Source organism: Platichthys flesus, chromosome 24 (genome assembly GCF_949316205.1).
Source record: "Platichthys flesus chromosome 24, fPlaFle2.1, whole genome shotgun sequence".
Lineage (NCBI taxonomy): Eukaryota > Metazoa > Chordata > Actinopteri > Pleuronectiformes > Pleuronectidae > Platichthys > Platichthys flesus.
In genome coordinates, this window is record NC_084968.1 from 11972788 (window position 1) to 11995356 (window position 22569).

A 22569-nucleotide genomic window follows, 5' to 3' on the forward strand; every position below is an offset into this window, starting at 1 on the left:
GACAGGCTGCAGGGTAAGAAATCAAATCTAAAAAAGCTTTATTCAAGCACTTTCATACATGTTTAGTGTAAATAATAAAGGATTTGAAGTACAGATGCTAAAGCAAGAAGCGCCACCTGTATGGCTCTTTGCTTCCTGGGTGGCCCTTTGTGGAAACTTCCCTTCTAACCCCTGCTGTGCGGCGTCCAGCTGAGCCGAGGAGGAACACGGAAAGTTAGAGAAACACAGATTATGTTGCTTGAAACCAATGTGTGAGAAGCAGGAGGCAGCTAAATGGAATCAGAGCTTGAAGGCAAAAGGTGATTACCCGTGCTTTACAAGTCCAAACACTTCAGGATTCATTCACTTCCAAAGGGGGACAGTTAAAAGTTAGGAAACATGTTAAAAGCAAAGTGAGTTTTCACTCATTAGACCAGGAAGGAGCCCTGCAAGTGACCCAGTTCATCTCAAATATCCCAAGTATGTGTCCCGGAGATGTTGCTCAAGTGGAGTGGAGTGTGTGTAATTCACTTGTGTGCATGTTGTTCTGTCGGGGCCCCGCGGGCTTGTTGTTGTTATTCCTACCACCCGGGCCAAGAGCAGATACCCTGTAAAAACAAGCGCTCTCGCTTCCGACCGACGGGGAGAGAAAGCTTGTTTTCCGAACGGATGCACTCGGCCTGCGTTTCTCCTGCGCTGCAGAGGAATGTCTGAATATAGGGGTTTTGTTTTTTATTTTTTAGAAGGTGGATCTCAGTGCAAATGATAGAGATGTCTCCTGCTGTGGTGCGGCCTTCCTTCTCTGTTAGTGACACGGGAGGAGACAGTGTGAGGGGAAGCTGGTGACTGAACACCCACAGTTACCAGGATCAAGAATTGTAAAATGTTGTCTCCATTTTTATTAAATTTGATGTTGAGACAGATGTTTTCTTTTTACTTTATCGATACGCTGCACTTACAACGGAACCAGCCCCCCATTGATCTTTAAAGCATCTCCAAGTTGGTCCTCTCCTCTTTCCTACCTACCATATAAAAATGTTTTGGCAGCCAGTCGTCAGTAAAATAAATGAAGAACAACATTTGACTCGTACATGTTGACTTCACATCATCACCCAGCTCTGCCTGACTCCAGGTGGGTTCCGGCTCGGATCAAAGTCCCGGTTGGGGCTGATTGGAGGCTGAAGCAGCATGTTGGTGATCGGGGTGCGGCTCATCTAGAATTCAGAATCGCTGCCATGCATATATAAGCCTTTGATTAGCAGCTGGAGCACCTTGGCACCGGCGCCGGCCCCTGGAGGTGTGGAGAGGTTTCCTAGTCCCCGGTGCCAAGTGCAGCGTGGGGCCCACGTTTGAAGTTGCGATCACACAAGCATCTGCTCGGAGATGGAATCACCTTGTCATCACCGGACTGAAGGTTTTATTAATATGGGTCATCAATATCCTGGGTTCATAGAAGGAGCCAAAGATGGTGCAGTAGCGGTTTGTGGATGGAGCCGCAGTGGCGAGGTTCAGCCGATACACAGGCTCGGCCAATCACGAGCCAGTCTCAGCTGTCAATCACGACATTTACCTCGTTTTTATAGCACAAAATAACTTATTGAAACGAAATATATGACATGTACTGCAGCCAGCCACCAGGGGGCGATTGAGAATCTATAGCATCACTGTTTGGGAGCTGTCATGTCGTCTTATCTTTATACACAGTCGATGAATAAAACACATGTTTTTGAGAGTATTTGTACACTAGTGTCCTTCCTTTCTATTTCCTCGACTCTGCTCCTTTGTGTACAGTCTACTATTTGTGTGTAGTATGTGTGTAAATCCGACTCTACTGCACACGTGGAGCGTCCTCTCTCCCTTCTGCCTCTTGCCAAAGTCCCGGGCGTCTTGGAGCGGAGATGGATTCACCGCTCTCACCACTAATCCCCCCCCGGCCCTCTGGTACCAGGGCTATCACCGCTGCTCCGACAGATATCATCAGCTCCACGGCAGACACACACACACACACACACACACACACACACACACACACACACACACACACACACACACACACACACACACACACACACACACACACACTGAAACTGTCCCACTGCTGCAGGCATCATCTCCTCTGTGGACCGACACTGGCATTGCAGGCTCTGCCAACGTGTGTAATTGAAAAAATTCACAGGAAGGAAAACAGAGATCGGCCCTGAGCAAACAGAGTGAAGACCATAACCCCCCGCCCCCCCCCCCCCCCCCCCCCACACACACACACACACACTGTGTAGCTTTTCACTTGATTCATGGAAGATTTTTAGGATTTGATACACGAGAACAAACGACTTGCAGTTGTAATAACTTTTATAGCACGTTGGCTGAGTCTTCTGAAGTCCTCCTCACTTCTCCTTTGATCCAGTTTCTTTTCCCCTTTGATCTCACCGGAATCATTGTTGTGTGGGAATGATCAGAGAAAGTATGTTTTTTGTTTTTTTTTACGAGCAAAATTTGACAAACTTTAGATAACCTTTTATAAAGCTTGTAGTATCAATCACTGGGAAGTTTATATTCACTCCTGCTTTTCTTCTCCGTGTGTGAATCATCTTGTACAAACACAAACTGAATGTGTTTCATTTATCTGCTGCCAATGGAGCCTGTATGATTTTGTAGATGCTATCGCTTGGAGGTCAAGGATGCTGAGCTCAAACATTATTATATTTTATTATAACTGCATTTATCTGATTATTATTCCCTCTCCCCTTTAATTCTTCTTTATTTATAACTTACTAAACTAAGAATTATTTGCAGATACGTCACAGCAACCATGTTTCATGTTTGCAGATTTCAAACGATGTCGCTTTAATCATCTTGTATCTTGGGACAATGCACACGCCTTGAACTGTGAGGTGCATGCAGAGAGCTGCTGTAAAGTGCACCCCCCCCCCCCCTTCCACACACAGGCTCCTGCGGTCGCCTTTATGTTAATAGTCTAACCTAAAGTATGTGGAGACTATTCACAAGGCTGTTATTAGTGGGCATGCATGCGTATATGCTCCGTTTGGTGGCATCTCCGCACTTGCTAACACCAACCACCGACTCAGAGCCAGTGCGCGGAACCCACTGTGACCCCAGCAGCGCTACTTTGAGCCCGACGCCTAATAAAACATGAAGAGGAGACAACGACAATCACTGTTGTGTAGCATGAAAAGACCTTAAATGGCACAAAGGTCAGGGAGGACCAGGGAGGACCAGGGAGGGCGCGGTTGCAGCCCGACGGGGTGCACCGACAGCTGGGCTGTGAGTGCAGTGGGCGGCCCGGAGCTTTGAGGATCAGAGGAAACCAGGCTCACCCTCCTCTCTATTCTCTCTCTCTCCCTCCATCCTCCTTCTCCCTCCTTCACTCCCTCGCCTCATGGGCTCTGTAATTACGTGCGTTGCTTGAAGCTCGGGCCAATTAGACAATAAAGACTTTCTCTCGTGCTCCTGTTCCCTCGGCGGTCACACCCTCTGCCTGTCTCCACTCTCCTCACCTCATGTAGAGCTGTTGGATCCTGCTCGGACTCGCACACATCCTTTTGTTTTCATCCCGTCTTCACAATACACTCACGACCTTCCTGCCTTTCAGTGCAAGTGAGTGAATATCTCTCCCACTTGCTTCATCCTTTCCCTTTTCATCCATTGTTTACTGGTGTTCATCCACATTCCCTCTTAAAACCTCATTTAAAACACACTTAGAACAAAACCAGACCTGTTCAGCTTGGCCTCCCCGGCACAGTGAGCAGATGGCCCCCGTTATTTCTTTTTTCTTCTTTACTCCAGAGAAGAAATAAAGATATGTTTCTCTGACTTTAATGTCCTGTCTAATTGTATGTGGTGGATTGTAAACGGTGGCTAAAGTTAGTTTGGGAACTATAGCCGGTGTCTGGGGCGGACACAGCAGCCCGGTCTGTGTTGCCCGGTGGTTTTCGACCACTGGCAGGCAGTCTGTACTCTGCAGGAGAAATAACTACAATTGTGGAGCGTTCTCCTCGTGCCTCCTCCCCGCGCTGCCCTCGCTGCCGCTCCTGCTGATGTCGGGTTTTGAGGAAACCTAGAATTGAGGGCTGTTTTTAGTGGTCGAGTGTGACGTGCTTCGTTATTGGATTTAGTCGTGTCACCAGAGCCGGGGCTATGTTGGTAACGTGCTGGCAGGGAGAGCGATGCGTGGGACGTGTGGATCTGAATGGTCGACCTTTGCAATAAATATACAGGACGAGCATGAGTTCATTAACTCAAAGGTACAAAACAGCTCAATTCACAGATTTCAGAATCTTTGGAAGTGCACAACTTATTTGAACTCTTAAGATTGAAGTCCACTTTTCTTCTTTTAATCAAATATCGATATGACCCAATCTCAAATTCCAATAGATTCAAATCCAGATAGCGACACATATTGTTCTACCCATTACTCGTTGGCTTTCTTACCAGCTTAAAATTGAGCCTTGTCTTTGCAGAGTGATTTTTTTGTTTGCACATGTTGTGTCACATGCAAAATCCTCTGGCAAAGTCCTGGGTTTGTTTTCAGCTCTCGACTGTGGCTCTCATCCGCAGACTCTCTCCGTGCTGTTTGACAAGATTCTTGCAGAGGTGGTTAAAGGAGGATTGTAGAGCTTGAATCTGTGTGGGGTTATAATTTAGTTATTTTAGTTAGTTGTCATTTTTCACGTCCATTTGACAGAACTCCTTTTGTGTCATGCGACTCTCCTCCATGTTTGCTTGTGCTGCAAACTTTCTGCAGCTGCATCTGTGCAGTGGGAGAGAATGTGACAAATATTGTTAGAGTTATCTGTGACACATGGAAATCAACAAAATATGAAGTTTTCGTGTCATCCTATTGACACAATCCCGTTTAACCAACGTAAAGAAAGTTTTGCAAAGATTTAATTCCTACATGTGATTTTTGAGCTACTTAATGATTTTCATATTTTCCTCTCCAACAGCAAATCCTGCGTCACTCTCGCTCGAACGCCACCAAGGCCATTTTCCTGATCACCGACGGCTACTCCAACGGGGGGGACCCACGGCCGGTGGCGGCCTCTCTGAGGGAACGCGGCGTGGAGATCTTCACTCTGGGCATCTGGCAGGGCAACATCAGGGAGCTCCACGACATGGCCTCGCACCCCAAGGACCAGCACTGCTACCTGGTGCACAACTTCGCAGAGTTCGAGGCGCTGGCTCGCCACGCGCTGCACGAAGGTAACAGAGTAACAGATGGGGGGGGGGGGGGGGGGGGGAGAGAAATCAAACTGCTTTTATTTGACATCTTTTAAAGACAGGATCACAGCCCTCTGGGGGTCACGTAAACCCAAATCAAAAGAAACATCTGCGATTTCACTGCACAGCTGCATCAAATCTCACCCTTTTCTCACGTACACAATTTAACTGCACAAGGTAGTTCCTATGATGGAGTAAATTAAAGTTCACGCTGCTGGTTTTCTCTTTGAAGCCTCACTGCACCCATCGTCACCATTTGACCTGAAGTAATATTTCTTTAATGAAGTTTTGACCCTGTTAAACTTCAGTTTTCACCTAGAAAGAGAATGGACAATATTTTAAAATGCCAGCAGCTATTAGTCCTCACTTGTCCATAGATTGGACAAAACAAGGCACCTCTCCCACACTTAAAGGGGATGTCCCTCAAATTGGTGAAAATAAAAAAGAGAGTCAGTCATGGCTTCAAAACTTAAACTGTCGCCACAAAATGTCAAAGTTAACCACAGAGTGTGTAGCAAGCTGTAAATCATGCATGTTCACACACAGAAGCAGAGATCAGCGCAATCTTCCTCCTCTTCCTCATCCTCTTCTGCAATATTTCCGTCATCGTTCTCGTCTTCTTCTTCATCACCTTCTTTTCCTTCTCTCCCTCTCTACCTTCCTGATCCCTCAATTACGGGAAAATAAAAAAAGCAGCAGGTTGACGTGTAGAGAAACTGCTGAAGTTTCCATTTTGCCCTCGGCTCCCGACTTTCTAATTGCTGGTCTCAAACCATTTTGTTTGATTTATGGCCTTTTATTAGTCACTACTGTGTTTTGGAGCAATTTATACACTGGGGAAAAAAGGATATGGACATTTGCTCTACAGCCAGTTTTGTGGCTTGTAGGTGCTGCACTTTTATATTCATAGACTTCAGAAGCCCAGCCTGTAGCCAGTCTCAATTTCATAATTGACAGAACAGGAAACAGAGGGTTTGAGACTTTCCCTTTGCAAATTAGTGTCTTTTATTTCATCATCATTATGTGAAATAGATAAACTCCAGCTACACTTGTATTAAGAACAACTTTAGTGATGATTTTTCACTTGCTGGACCAATTTCATTCACCTTGCAAGGATATGAAATACCAGAGACCGCCTCTTTCAACCTGAAAGAGGCTTTGCAGTGAATCGTGTGATTGCCAGGTGGTGTAATCTGATCCCACAGTGTGTTTGTTCCCCCCCACAGACCTCCCCACAGGAGACTACATCCAGGAGGACCTGTCCCGCTGCTCGTCCCTGTGCGAGGCTGGCAGGGACTGCTGCGACGTGATGGCGAGCTGCAAGTGCGGCACACACACCGGCCAGTACGACTGCATCTGCGAGAAGGGATACTACGGGAAGGGGCTGCAGCACGAGTGCACAGGTAGGACAGAGATGAACACCACCGTGGTGTCAGGGTCGGCAGCCATTGTTCCCTTTTTTAATGGTCTCAATGAGCTCTTGGTCTAATTTGTGTTTCAGTCTCACAGGGCCTCTCCTCTTTGGGAGGTGTGCATGTTTGACTTTTAATTTGGAGCAGCTATGTTTCTATATACGTGTGTATTTTCTTTCTGTGTGCATCTTTTGTGACATAACATTTAACCTAAACCTGAATTTAATCAGCTAGTCTGTGGAAGCCCAAGATTTCACTGCTTCTCCCGTCCTCTTGACAAACGTCCTACTTTGAAACAGTACTCTAACTTGAGCAGTGGCAGCCTCTGTCTCATTGTCCTCCTGCGTCTGAGCCTCTCATCACACGGAAGCCGCCTTTAAAGGCACTGAAACACAAATGTTTACGAACTTGCCCTTGTCTTTGCCTCCGTCTCTGTCTCCACCTTGTCAGGTCCACTTGGCCTCAGGTTGCCGTTGAGCTCACTGTGGGTGAAAGTCTAAATAAGCAGCCTTTCCACTTAGCGCTGTGTGAGCCGTCCGCAGGGCAGATCGCTATCGGCAGACCCAGTCATGTGGGCGGGAGAGGAGGTCTGAGACGAGCGGTGTGTTTGTGTGTGTTCAGGACCTCGGTGACCTCCCCTCACCTCTGACTCCCAGCTGGGCGGTCACATCCTGTTCTCCACCTTCAGCCTCCTCCTCGGAGTCTCATCTACATTTCTTTCTGCTCCATATTCAACGATCATTTTAGAACTAACTGCCCTTTTCTCTGTGGCTCTTATTGCCTCGCCTCCCACTTCTGCTTCGTGCATATCCATCTGAGGAACCAAGACATCTGCTTCATGTGTTGCCAGAGGGCTTTGCCTTTTACCCTTGTGTTCTTTACTACTGGTTATTTATAATGTCTGGGGCTTCAGGACTTATTATGTTATGGTTGCACACAAACGTGACTTTAGATAAGAGTGACCGTAAACACTTTTAGATTGCAGGCGTCTCCGTGCATATACTGTATATCTGGAAAATGGCTTTTGCCTTCTCTTCCTCTCAAATGCAAACTTTTACTTTTGCTCTCGTCTTTCCTGAAATCTCCTCCTCTTCTCCATGACATCTGAAAATAAGTTTTTCATGTAATCTCCTTTGACTCCACAGTGTTTTATTTAATGGGAGAACAATGGCGCCGTGTCAATCTAAATTCTCCTTCTGACTGTCTTTCTTATTGATCCCCAGACAAACATATTGGTTTTGTCTCTGCTTTTGTGAGGAGGAGGAGGAGGAGGAGGGGGGGTGTCTTTCATGTGGTTAAATTCCACTGAAATATATTTCTGTTGAAAGATCCAACCACAGAAGTGACGGATGATCATTGTGGCATCGCATTAATTATGTTTTGAGTGTGTTGCCTTAAATAATTCCCTAAACACTGCAGACAATCAAGTTAAAACACTTGGCAGCGACACGCTGTTCTCGGGTCTGTTGAATCTCCACGTTGCACAGAGTCAATGTTGCAATGATGCAGGTGGTCCCTGAGTCGTTAAAGTGTAAATGTTCGAGGCTGAGTATTCAAACTCGCAGAGGAGCCCAGCAGAACCACTAACAGATGCACTGGCTGGTGTGTGTGTGTGTGTGTGTGTCGGTGTTACATGTCAGTCATTTAGACGGTTCACCCTTTGTGCGGGGTTAGGGTTAGAGACAGGTGGGAGGGGCACGGGAGATACACAACCAGGCCCTCGAGGTCTGACTCTTTGTACCCACACGTTTTCATTTCGGAATCAGATAACGTACGGAAAAGAAGAGAAAGAGAGACATTTAAACGACAAGAAATTCCGATCAGGGTTCAGAATTCACTCAGACAAAACGAGACGGACAGGAGGGGGAAGAAATTTGCGAAGCGAGAGCCAAAGTAAAGGTCATCAGGGTCAACGTGCCAGGAGAGCACGCCTCCTTAATGCTTCTCAGATGTCCTCAAGACCGGAGGGCCGTTCTGCTTATTAATGTGTTTTAATGGTTTAATTAACAGCAGAGCGCAGACTGCAGAGTTGGCTCTGCAGGTCGGAGGGAAGGAAGGACACAGCGAGGAGCTGCAACCGCAACTGGGGACGGCTTCCTCTGTCTGTCTCCGTCTCCTCGTCTCTTATAATATGGAGAATTTCATTGTCAGCACTGGATTGTCTATTAGCCGTCATCGTAGAGTGTGCAGGCCGGTATGTCACTGTGCTGCCGTTGTAGATTTATTGGCAGGCCACGGCTCTGTTAGCCCTGTTCACCTCCATTTTGGTTTTCTTAACCGGTGTGAAATACCCTTTTATGTGTTGCTGAGCTCTGCATTTATAGAGGCTTTTATTCTCTAATAACTTAAAAGGCTTTCTTGAGAAGTAACAGTGGCTCCAAAACCAATTAGATTTGCGGTGGAAGGAGTACGTAACCAGGGAACATGCAAGCAAACTCCACAGGCTCCTGCTGTTCTCCAGCGTCTCACTTTAATATTCTCCTGCTTCAACCTCAGTGGGCTTGGCTGAACAGTGGGTGTTATGTGAATTATGGGGAGGCTGTGTGCTTCAGTGATGGCAGACACACACACTACCAGTGTTTTGTCACTCTGGTTTGTGTAAACTCGACGGTGGGTGTCTTCAGGTGAAGGTTTGAAAAGGGTTTTAATGCTTCTCAGATTTTTTTTTTCTCACATCATGCATGGGCCTGTCAGACAATTATTATTATCTTTGGCTTGAAGGACTCCGCTGGAAACACTGTCCAAGTCCCTCCAGAGCACAGCCGTGTTGTTTATGAATCTGTCGACAGCCAAGTGAAACAGCCTCTTCCACAAAACACGCCTGGAATCCCATCAGATAGAAGCGGGCGATGAACCTGGATCCCTGCGCAGAAACAGAACACTGTTGTTTCTCTCTAAAAAACGATTTCAAGCTCTCGATATCTCTATCACGGAGGATCACCGGAGGAATGGAGGAGCCGATATGAGACGTGGGGGGTGCGGGGTGCGGGGTGCGGGGTGCGGGGTGCGGGGGGTAACGTTTTCCTCCTGTCACACATTCTGGCTTATCAGCTCCTCCTGTAGCCAGAGAGAGGGACAGGAGCTCTGGACTGTGTTAACGTGGTGTCAGTCGGGCTTTGTTCTGCTCAGGATGGCTTTGCTGGGGATGAATGGAGGAGGAGGGGGTGGGGGTGGGGGGATAAAGAGAGGTAGTAGAGATAAAGAGAGGTAAAGAGCACAAAGAAAAGAAAGGAATGACCATGAAGAATAAATTAGATAAAGAAAGGGATGTGAGTAAAATATTGAAGAACATATTTGTTGAGATAGAAACTGACCTTGTTGGGATCAGTAGTTCCAGTAGTTGTCAGTGGGACCAGTTTAAATTCCTGACGTCCTGTTTAAAGCCTCATTTGGATGTGGAGTTTGCTGAGTTGATATTAATCACATCACTTGAGTTTAGTATTGTGTGATAACGACCAAGCCAAATCTGTGACATTGGTCCAGCTGTGTTTCTCAGGTCATAAAAACTTAGTCTAATGTTTACTATTGAGTGTCTCGCTCTTTCTCTTCTCTTTAATAAACATCCATCAGTTTTGTTTGTTGATGGATGTTTTCTGCTGTGGGACATGAGGAGCTGGATGATTTACTGTCTTTGGGACGTGAACTGCTGACTGGAAATCTGTGACTGGAACAAAAACATTTCTTCAGAACTGGAAGAATTGCACAATGGTTACCAAATTAATATCATAACAGCCTCTTGATCCCGAGAGGAGACGCGTGGCTGTGGTCGTTGCTCCGACTCGACCCTGAAGGCAGCACATCCGTCTCTCTGTGGACGAGCTGCACCAGTCTGTCCCAAGCGGCTGGGACAGACTGGTGCATTGTAAATATTTGCGGTGTGGATGTAAACGGCTGAGAGGGGAATCCTCGAGGTGGGACATAAATTGAGCAGAGGAATTAAAATGCCAAGAGGAGAGAGAGGTGGGATTTGCTCGGTGTAATGAAAAGACAATGAACAATCATCACCTCTTTTCTTCTCTTCTCATGTCCGTACGTTTATCTCTTCCACGTTCAAAATGAAATCTAAAGACAAAGCTATGGAGGATCAATGTTTGGGTGAACTCTTGAGGAATGCTCTTGAACTCGACACCACGTCGGTTATCGCTGTCTCAGACACTCTGCAGCTCATCTCGCTCCCGGCAGTCACGTGAGCCATGACGCCGACACTTACTCACACACAGCAGCACACACGTACTGCTCAGGGATTAACACATACGCACAGCCATGTGTTTTGTATGCCCACACCTCTGACCCATTAAAATATACCGTTCAAGGACGTGACGCCTGTCTGAAGAGGCAGCGGTGCAGAGTCTGTTTATCCCACCTGGGTCAGATCATCCACGTATCGGCTTAATCGAAACAATCTTGTCCAATGCACTAACATGGAGGAGGTAGGGTGATTGATCTTTACTGCAGCCAGTCACCAGGGGGCGATTGATCCAATTATTATAAGATCAGGGGAACCCAAACATTAACATTCAAGTTCCATGCAGAACTTTTCAAGGTTTGGTCTGGACCAAAGTCTGACTGACCAAATATCATAGAGCCCCAAGATTTGTGCCACTGAAGGACGGTCAGGGAATCAAAGTATTGACATTCACCTTTTGGAGACCATTAGTGTTTGCAGCACATGTGAAAGACCCAGTCACCCAGTGGTTTATAAGGCACCTTGTCATTTCCCAGAATGCTGTTAGTCAGTGGTAAATGTCAACCCTTTGATGGCGTCGGATGAAAGGTCACAGCAGCCGTTAAATCGTAACTTCTGTTTGCTCAGTCGTTGTAATTTGCACCTAAATGTTTTTCGAAAGTAAATATATCTTTAACCAGAGGAGTGAATTCGCCTGAGTCGTCCAACAGGTTACATAAACCTCCGTATAAAGACTCTCTATTTCCTGCTACTGCATAAATCCTAATCCCCGCAGCATCAATAACCACAGCAGACTGTCTGCTTCCGACCGGAGCGTCTGTCCAGCTCCTTGTTTCTCATGTTTTTGTGGTGGAAAGGAAAAAATAAAAAACTTCAGTTGCTCAACACAAAGTCTGGCTCAGTCTGAGGGGGAAAGATGCAGAGAGGTTTTTTTTTTTTTAGGGGGTCGAGAGAGAAGCCATTCCCCAACTCCCTCTATCACAGAGCTTGAGCTGATTGGGTGGAAGTTTGAGTTTGTCTGTTTTTTGTTTACTGAGCAGATATTCCTCGGTTTTAGTCGAGTCAGGTTCAGATTGTCAACCTTTTGGGACTGAAATGGTTTAGGTTTTTAATAGTCATGCTTGCAGTATTGCACAATTACGTCCTCTGGGGCAAGAAATGCAAGCAGTTAAACCCCTGACATTAACCAAAGCTATTAGGAGTATAAGTCAGTAGCTCCCTCCCAGACTAAACTGTCTACTGTAAAGATCTGTGACAATTCACAAACCGACTTCCTGTTTCAACTTTGAACTTATGTATTTTGTGTAGCTGTGTGTGCATGGACTTCCTGTCTAGCGAGGGATTATTACTGTCGTATTACTAACTCTGTATTTCACCTGCCTACCTCGTGTCCCCAGGTGTCGACTATTGCTCTGTGATCATAATGTAATTTAACAGGCTGAAACGAGAGCCACAGCTATGAAAATAAATGAACTTGAGCAATTTGTTAAAAAGTGAAATACAAGCTGAAAAAGAAAGGGGGGGAAATACCTCTGACTAAGTCTCTCTGCTGGTTTAAAGGGTCCCACAGTGTTGAATCTGCCCTCAGGTGCTTCCCAACACACTTTCATGTGTTTTCCGAAGGTGTTTGAAGTTTTCTTTCCTCGGAGCAGATTGTACACATCAGGTTTAAAGTACAGTGCAGTGTTGAAGTCCATATTAGCCCCTCCCCCAGCACCACATGTTTCAGCCAGGTCCCACCCTCTCTTCCCTCATTAAATGACACATATAGGTCTGTAAAAGGCCTTAATTGAGGACTGGTGCTGCCGTGTGTGTCGGTCACGGATGCTGTAAAGCAGACGTGACTTGTGTTATAAACTGAGGCCTCTCTGTATGTGCGTGTGAGTGTGTGAAGACGTGTGAAGAGACAGAGATGAAGTAGCCACGAGGCAGCAGGGCTGTAAACGGACCCTAATAGGACCCTCCTCTGCAGGAGAACATGAAAAACAAGGAGCCGTGAAACAGCCAGTGGTGGGGAGCAGACGCTCACTCATGTCATTAACGCTCTGCCCACCCGTCGCTCCATCTCTCCTTCCATCGCTCAGTCTTATTTTCCTCTCCCGGCTACTCCCTCGTCTCGTCTTTCGGAGCCTCTCTCTCGGCTACTGTGCCATGTCAACAGGTGCCCGCACTTAAACAAGCCCTTTGCAGAGATATGACGTAAAGCAGGAACACCTCTGGAGGTCTGAAGGAGTGACCCAGGTCACAAACATAAACTGTGTGCGTCAGTCAGGTCGCAATTTATGATGTTTTTTAAGTGATTCAATTTGTTATTTCACCAGCTGAAAAGCCGGGAGTTCAACCCACTGTGACGTCACCCGCTGGTTTGTGAGCTGCTGTTTTGGAGCCTTGAGTTTGTCCAGCACCATCTTGGCTTTTTTGACCAGAACCATATCTTTTACCATATTTGGAGGAGCATTCGTAAAGTGCTTTATCATCTATTCAACTCTAAATGGGACCATAATTCACAAAAATAACATGGTGCTGTTTGGAAGAAGACTTACAACTGGAGATTGAGACCTTAAACTCTGTAGAAATGTTCTCTTCCTCATTTTAAATCATGAACTGTCAAGAAACACCACCCAGGGCTCATTGATGCACACATTGAATCATCAATCAATATCTTCTCCTTTTCCTTGTGACTCCATTTCCCGTGTTACACCTAATTTAAACTGACAAATGCGCCCATGAGACTTTCAAGGTGGAATGAGTTTCAGAAGTGCTTCTGTCCAGTGTCTGTTTCGAGGCCTTTGCCCTCTCTTCAAATCCAACATGTTTGTCCCTCGCTGTGACCCTTGTCTGCCTCTGGATATTTTCACTGACCCTTTTCAGTCCTCCCCCCCACACACTTCCTTTCACTTTCTGCCCTCCTCACTGTTTGAGGCTGGAGCTGACTGACTGAGATCTCTCCAGTTGACAGGAGCGGATGCAGAGGGATACATGTAAGGTCAGAGGTCACAGGTCACAGGATAAGGATGAAGGGAATCATCAGCTGCCGTCCTTCTGGAGAAACCTCATCTTTCTCTCTCTGTCTTTCAGCTTCAGTTCTGACTCTTTATCAGCTTCAGTATAATGTTCGGATTCATCCCAAATTGGAATGTGTTCTTTCTTGGCCCACGTCCCATCCTTCCATCAAGATTAGTGGAAATCCTGCCGACAACAAACCAACAAACAAACCTTTACACAGCTGCAAAAACAAGACCTCACACACAGAGTGCGATGGTGTGAAATGATAATCTGGTTCAGAGTCTGTTTGGTTCTATGGCCGTTTTCTTCCCATCTTTATTCAAGAGCCTGGTCTTAAGTGCAATGTTTTGAGTGAAAGCAAATCTGAAAGTGAAATCAAAAAACTTCTACCCTCGAAATTAAAGACCGCGCTAGAACAAACACCCATAAAATCTCTTTCTTCTTTATGTGCATGGAGACACATCAAAAATACAGGAACACACTAGCACATAAAGTTGTGTGGTTGTGTGTCCTGTCGGTGAATCTGTTTAGCAGCATCGCTCCCAGAGCTCCCACTGGGAAACCGACTCTGAGGCCGCTGTGGGAACAGAGAAGTGCGTGTGTGGTGGTTCAAGTGTGCGTGTGTGTTTGTGTGTGTGTGCGCAGATGGTGTGATGTTTCATGGCGTGTGTTTGTGTTTGTGTGCATGCACGCCAGAGAACACATCCGTCAGAATCCCAACAGGAAATGTGGACAAACATTTAGGAGTCTGGTGAAACGGTGACACAGCAGAAACGGATATGACAACGAGTGTGAACATCCTGAGTGATGTGCTCCGCTGTCCCGCGGCCTTCCATCACGACATCTCTCAGGACTCTGACCTCTGTAATCAGGCACACCCGACTGGAGACCAACCTGTGTTTGGACAGTTGTTTAGCGGTTTGCCGATCGTTCGCCGAGTCTGTAATAACCGAGCAGCACCGTCTCCCTGTCCCTACGAATCCGTGAAACGTGTCCAGCAACTGTGGTGAAATAATCTCCTCTGGGAGCCGGGTTGAATACTAAGCAGGCAAAAGGCAACGAAGCAGCCACTAAACTTCTTCAGTTTCCTCTCCAAAGACCGACTTGCATCACATCGCAGAGGTTTCACATTCCTAGGATCCGTGGAGCGACCCCCCCCCCCCCCCACACTCAGATGGAGGCTGTGTAGGTGGACAGCTGTGCAGCAGCCACATCCCACCCCCGTCCCCCTTTTCTTTCCTTTTTTTTTTTTACCCCGCAATCAATCCAGCTGGGGAACAGACCAGACTTCAGTAAGACTCGAGTTGATTTAGAGCCTCCTGACACCATGAAGATGGGATTCCCAAACTTTTCCAGTCGTAGGTGACCCGTGTGTTGAGGTTGGAAAACTCCCGTGACCCTAATAGTAGTAGACGTAGTCTCATTGCACATTTCGATTTCCGTCCCTGTCTGACTGACGGGGGGAAAAGTGAATCCCTGAGTGGAACGATAACTGGAATAGTTGACATCTGTCTGTGGACTGGCTGAGGGATTCTTCTCAGTGGATTCTTAGGGTGCTTTCAAAACTTTACTTGACTTTTCAGTTTAGGCCGAAACGAAACAACAGATGTGAAAGGTGCAAAGATAACTGGATCAAATAACTAAGATGCTCAGGGACATTTCAGCATTTTCCTTATAGTCTGTTTGTCTCATTGTGTCTTGTCCTTTGAAGTAGACATAGGGACATTGGGGTTTTCGTGATGACCCTCTCACATATGGCAGCTTCTTCTCCTAGCACCTCACAGATCCTTCATGGGTTCATCACATCAGGGGAACTCAGTGGGAGACAGGTGCTAGCGCTCTCTGTGGAAGCTGCAATGATGGAGGCAAACGCAGAGGGATTCAGTCAGCGCCATTAGGGATGAATGTGTTTGACTCTCTAACACTTAAGGGATCAAAATGTCCATCGTTACTGGACACATGTATCATTTACATTCCTCACAATCCATAAATCCCATTATTTGAAGCTGCCCTGGTGGTCCAGATGAATGCAATGTCAGCTGCATACAGTCTCCTGGCTCTGAGTAAATGTATACCCAGACTGTGTTTATGTGAAGTGAAACATTCAACCCCCCCGAGCATCAGTTTGGTTTCGTGCCTCTGTCGGGCTGTTGCGTGAATGTCCGTCTGTTTTCTCGTAGGCCAGACTATACATTTTAATTGTCCATTTCCAGGGTCTATTTGCACGACTCCAAAGTGCATGTGAAGTCTCAGTTAAGAGGTGGAAAGTTCCCCTCGCATGTGAACATTGTTTTCTCAGTCGACAAACCCTGGAATTTAAGGTCCAACTTAACAACATTTCTGGTGTGAGAGGGTTTTTCAACCGCAGGCGGCCAGGGCCTCCGTCCAGATTTAGCCGCCGGTTCACAATACGGCTGGTCTCCCTCTGTTCCCATTGTTTAGCTCTGAAGACGACAGAGAGACACAACTCGATCAGGGAACCATGAACGTAATCGAATCTTGCACTTAACACTCACGATGTGTAACAGCTAACATAACATTTACCATCGCCCGGACAGTTCTTTGTCTCATAGTGAACACTGAACATTTGCACATTTGAAAATTTTATCATTTGCTCTATACTGTTATTTTTTTTACTACTGTATTATCCCACCTATAGTATATTCATGTTTATATATATTTATATATTTATCTTCCTCATAGTGTATTCATCGTTCTTATATCATACCATACCTCTTAATACTGTTCATATTCCATTAATATTTCTTACTGTACTTCTTATTTCGGACAATACTCTGCACATTTACTGCCTTTTTTGCACTTCTGGTTAGATGCTGAACTGCATTTCGTTGTATAAGTACTTGTACTGTGCAATGACAATAAAGTTGAATCTAATCTAATCTAATAAGAAGAGGTTTCTAGTCTTAGATTGATGCAGGATAAAGAGCAGAGTTATGATTCTGAATGACTGATTTGACTGAATGCCCATGAAAAGGTAAATAGATGCAAGGTGTAAGATAAATAGAAATCACTACATAATTTACTATTAAGCACAACGTGTCCCGTCTACTAACATGGAGGAGGCAAGTTTATGAACTACATACAGCTAGAAGGGTTTGATCGAGTAGTTTTAGCTTCACTCTTTGAGAGCTTTCCTCTCATCCAACTTTATTTACAGTCTATGGTTGATACCAAACATGTTTTGAGCTTTGATACCCAACTCCTTCAAGTTTTTAGTTTTTTTTAGGTTTCCTACTTCCTCCTCCCTTTATTTGAGCGTGATTCCTTCATGTTTAAAATAACATTTGGGAGGCAGCATGTGAATGAGCGCTCCATGGATCGACATATGTGTCTGCAAGCATGTGTTTGTGTTTTTTTTTTGTTGGACTAAGCAGAATCCGTCCCTCCAAGACGAAAACCACTCTCTCTGTTTGTCATTGTGGCCGAGGAGGCAGATGTTCCTGCTCTCCCTGTGGATCTCCTTTCATCGTTCCAGCCCCGGTCTGTTTTTAGGCCTGGCTAATCGAACACAGCGTCCATCCCCAGAGACAGGAGAGATTCTCGTGTGATAGTAACTTTGGCTCCCGGAACCAGGATGTGACTGCCAGTTTGGAAAAAAGCAGTTTAACAGATGAACTATTCTCTGCTTGGTTTTGTCGTTTTCTTTTCTCTTTCACTTCCTGCGAGTTTATCCCTTTCTTTTCCTGGTTTTAAATGCTTGTGACAGCCAAGATATTTAACTCTCGCAAGAGACTTTCTATTCGGAGGTTTGGACTCAATTCAAGGAGGAGGGGGTTCGAATCTTCTCCAGCTCTGCTCATCAAACTCTGTTTACTCTTGCATGTGTGAAGAGGTAGTATGAAATATTTAGTGGCTCCAGGGGGAGCTGCAAGAAACCGGATCAATTGCCTCAAGTGATCTCAGTAGATTCAGTGTTTGTTTAAAAAGCATGGGGGGGGGGGGTTAGGAGTTGAAGCGAGAAATGAATTCACCAGACGTCAGTAGAAAACTCGTCATCTCCACTGGAGGTTATAGAGGCTGAAGGCTACATTAGCTGCGACTAGAATAAGACACATGGACATGGAGATGTGATGACGACATGATCTCGATCGCCCCCCCCGGTGACTCTGAAACCCACTGGTTCCTACTTTTGACGAAAATCTCTTCTAGCAGGTCGTAATTTAACATTTGGAGAAAAGGGTTCAGTTATTTCCTGTAAAACTGTGAACTGCTTTTTTTTCCTAAATCATGGAGTTGTGGATAGTTTGAAATTTGGAGTGTTAGTGAGTATTTACAGCTGTTTGAGGAGTTGACTTAAAATAAACAGCCGTTCCTGGTAAAGAGGGAACATGTCATCCAGTGAAACTGTGGCTCGCTGTGCTTTTAATCATTTTTTGGAAAACAAAAGAGCTCTATGGCTCATGGATATGAGATAAACAGTAATCAGCCTTTGGCTACTTAACACATGCAATAATGGTTACATTTATTTTTTGATCTTGGGATTTGTTGTCTATGAAATACAGACTATTTCCAGACTTGTGCTTTAAAAAAGATTTTCTCTTTGACTTTCTGTGCACTTTCTGTGGAAAGAAATCATTCAAAATGAAGATGAGAGTCAAAGAATTAAAGCTGGTGATGTTATGACATGTTCAACTTTATGATTCGTTATTAAGATTGCACAAATATTGCTGTAACTCTAAAGGGAAAGCTCCTGATCTAGGAGGCCGGCTCTTGACGTTCCTCAGATCATTGCCGTGTACAGAACATGTCTCTGAGCGGCTGCTCTCTCTTCGTACAGTCACAGCCGCTTCACACACAGCATGCTCTTTCTGTTTTATTTCACTGACGGTCCACTTCCTCTCTAGATGAAGGTTACTGGGCCGTCGAGTTTGCTCCACTGGGGACCATCAGCAGTAGATGGACCCAGAAGGAGACTGCTGGGTGATTCCAAGCAGCGCAGGAACACAATTAGTTTCAGTGTGGGGGTCTGTGAGAAGTTTTCTCTGTGTTCACCTTCCAGCTTTTTATTCAGGGGGGGTTTATTTCTTCTTGTTCATTCCTTCGTTCCAACTCCTGCAGGTCTGGTCTTTCTACACTGTGTGTGTGTGTGTGTGTGTCTGTGTGGGTGTGATGATGATGCATCTGTTTGTGTACATCACTACCTGCCAGCACATGCGACATGCCAGGAATAGAAAAGTGATACTTTCTGATACAGTATTTCCACTGTTATGCTCCGGGTGAATTATTATTCACATTAAAAATAACTAGTCTTCCTGTAAAACCTTAAATGAAGCCGTAAAAACCTGATTCCAGAGGGGCCTGAGCGGAGTGGCCACTTTCCACTGTCACTCCGTCTTACGTAAGAAACCTCCTCTGAGCTTGAGAGACACAGGAGGGAGAAGCCGCTGCTGTTGTTATCAAATGAAATTCGCAGACGCGGTGAGTGACACTCGCCCACTGTCTGCACCAGAACAGGTAAAACCACACCAGTCTGCTGTGGGTTAGCGGCTGCAGTTCCAGTGCCAGCAGCCAGTGCTCGCTTTACAGTGGGTTAAGGCTGAGCTGCTGAGGGGGGGGGGGGGGGGGGGGGGTGTGTGGTGAGGGGCCAAGCTGGCATCGGCTCAGCAGTGGAAACTCACACCTGGCCTCTGCAGCGGATAAATGACTTGAGAGGAATATTCGCACACTGTGGATTCTCTGTGGCACCTTCGGTAAAGCTTCTAATTAAACCTGCTCGTTTTACAGTCGGGCCCAGAAGCTGACACGACTTGAAAGTGATCCACTGTGTGTGCTCCTGTTGGACGGTTGTGTGCGCTTTCACACCTACCTTGTTTAGTCCAAACCCAAATAACAGGTGTGAAAGGTGCCTCACATCAAGTCCGACCAAAAGAAGTGGTTTCAGTCTGAGCCGTTTGGTTAATTTGCAGGAAACTTTTCTGGATACTTAAGACTTTCAGAACCAATTGCAGGAAGTAGAGACAGAGTGTGATGATGTGTTTGAGCGATGAAGATTCATTTGGCACACAACGTCCTTTTCTGCATTCAAACTGAAATACTCATGTGCCAATATAATAGCTGACTTGACAACCTGCTGATGTCAGATGCTTGATTCAGGTGTGAAAACGCCCTGAGACTGTTATTTCCTGTAATATTAGTGAAGCTCTTATTGTCTTAAAAAGGCTTTAAATCCTTTCAATTCAAATATTCCAAAACGATGTCTGTATTTCTGCTTTTATTCAAGTGTCTAAATGATGTTACAGGTTTACTTTATGTGCTTCTTATGTGATATGATAGGGGGAAAACCGATGTCAAACGCAGTTGCAATCACACACAAACACACACACACACACACACACACACACGCACGCACGCACGCACGCACTCACACAGTCAGAGTAAACTCATGTGTGGGTCCTGTGAGTGAAAGTGGAGTCAGATTATATAGAAGATGATGTCAGTGATTACACCACGAGCTGGTTTTCTACAAGGACACATATTTCTCTCATTGAAAATCCTTCTTTTAAAGTAGTTCTGATTCACTGGAATAAAACCAACACAGAAGAAAAACCCTTGGAGGGGGGGAGGGGGGGGGCAGCAACTGATAAAGGTCTTACCCTCCCATCGTTAATGACTGTGAATTACGGGAAATGTCAGCAAAGCAAATTGCTTGTGTGAAACTATCCATAAAATGGCCGATAAAGGCCGTTGCCCCTGATAATAACGTAATTCATCACGAGCTACATTTTGGAAATAAGTGAAATCAACGTTAGAGCATCAGAGACTCTTAGGGAACAAGATCACATCACTGAAAATATTCCAGCGGATTGCGTCAGCGATCAGGGTGTTTGTGATTTACAAAGCGTCCCGTGTGAAGGTGACCTTTGACCCCTGATAAGATCCATGTGATGGATTCACTCGTTCGTTCTTCACTCCTCCTGCGACGCGAGCGATGCACTGACGGGTTTGTTCAGAACCTGATTGATGGCGGATGAAAGAATGTTGGCGGACCTCCGTCTGACCCATGCTTCTTCATCTTTACAGCCATGTCCTCTGATCCAACTCAGGTGATGCTAATAGGAAGCATACCGTGTTATGGCTGTGTGTGTCTGCGGGTGTGTGTCCGCGTGCAGGTGATCAAACGGCTCTAATGTGGCCCATGTGTGCCTACATGTGAACCCTAATAGGTTTGAGATGCTCATAAACCTTTCTTTGAATGTTGCGTTTCTTCCTAATGAAAATGGTCCCGGTGTCCGGTGCCACTAAAGAGTTTCCCCTCATGTAGTAATTAAGAATCTGGACTCGTCTGGTTTTACGTAGACAGTGAGATCATCGTGTCACGTTTGCCACATTTTTCCACGACTGCATGTCCAGACATTAATATGATCTAAGTCTTCTCATGAATCCTCCTCCCATTTAGTCATGACGATTTCTAGCTATCTTGCAGTTCTTTATTTATTCAAGCTCTCTCTTTTCTTTTCTCATGACATCACACACAGTAACAATTCTAACTCTATCTTCTCTCGTTTTTGCAGCGTGCCCACCCGGCACTTACAAACCAGAGGGAACCCCGGGAGGTCTGAGCACCTGCCTGCCGTGTCCGGACCTGCAGCACACTTCCCAGCCCGGCAGCACCTCCGCCAGTGACTGCGCCTGCAAGCCAGGGTACCAGCCAGTAGGCATGACCTGCCAGGGTAAGAGGAGCTGCTCTGCTGATTGCTACGTCCATGATGTCGGATTAAGCCTAATCATGGTTTGGGTTATTGGGCCATTGCCCGGTGCCCTGATCTGAAAGGTCCTCAAGCTGATTAGCAGGGACCATTTTGTGAGAACCCCCTCTATGATGAGCGAGGTGCAGGAAACCGCAACCACACCCACAGTGGGAAACCCCCTAACGAGGCCCCATGGCACTACCTTTCTGCCAAAAGTAATTTAAGAGAACGCCTTAATGCGTGTGGGACTGTGGCTTGCACTGGTGAGGTTAAATGTAGAGCCCGCTCATCTGTCATATCTCTAGACACTTGTAGAAATGCTCTGTTCCTCCTTCTTTAGTCAGTAGACACAATGGTAACCCAGCTTGTTTATGACTTCTTGTGCGTGTTTGTTATTCCCAACACGGTTCGTCATGCGAAGATTCTCCCTGGGAAAAATGTGGGAGAAATTAGTTGGCTGCTCCGAATAGGTGGCATCAGCACAGATTTGCCTCCCGGCTGAAATCAGGATGATAATTGTCGCTGCCCAAAATAATTCAAACTAATGGAATTAAGATATTACATTACTGGAGATTCACCTGATGCACCAGCTGGTTTGTTACACAGAAAACATTGGAAATTTAAAGAAAAGGTGCTTTTAATAAAACACTTGGCAGGTGATGGGATGAACCATGTGTTTATCACCGTCTTAAGGGAAAGAGGCCACGGAGGAAAAGAGCGAAAAGATTACTTTCCATTGATAAAAGCCTTTTGTGCTGTTTTCTGCTCTTCACCATAACTGATGCTTTATCTACACAAATCTACTGAGGGGTTGACAGCTGTGTCCTCATGTCTGAAGCTGCAACACCGTGAGGATTAGTAGATATATTCAAATGTTGAGGAATCGCCTGGAATCCACAAAACACAGACGTGTGAGATTAGAGCGTCCTGACTCGTAGATCTGCCTCCAGCAATTACTCCGACCCTCCTGATTCTTAAAGAGTGAGTCGGTGATTTCCACGCTGTAGTTCATCCGAACACCATGATGTTCATTAATCAC

General features: G+C 45.8%; 1 protein-coding gene across 2 annotated transcripts in view; it reads left to right on the forward strand.

The window, feature by feature from the left end:
* Positions 1–22569, forward strand: part of svep1 (sushi, von Willebrand factor type A, EGF and pentraxin domain containing 1) — a 74203-nt gene that overhangs the window by 19667 nt on the left and 31967 nt on the right. For both annotated transcript variants that reach the window (XM_062383664.1, XM_062383665.1), the window contains exons 2-4: positions 4944–5199; positions 6444–6620; positions 21354–21512. In XM_062383664.1, the coding sequence (XP_062239648.1) occupies positions 4944–5199; positions 6444–6620; positions 21354–21512 (592 nt within the window). The remainder of the gene's footprint in view (positions 1–4943; positions 5200–6443; positions 6621–21353; positions 21513–22569) is intronic.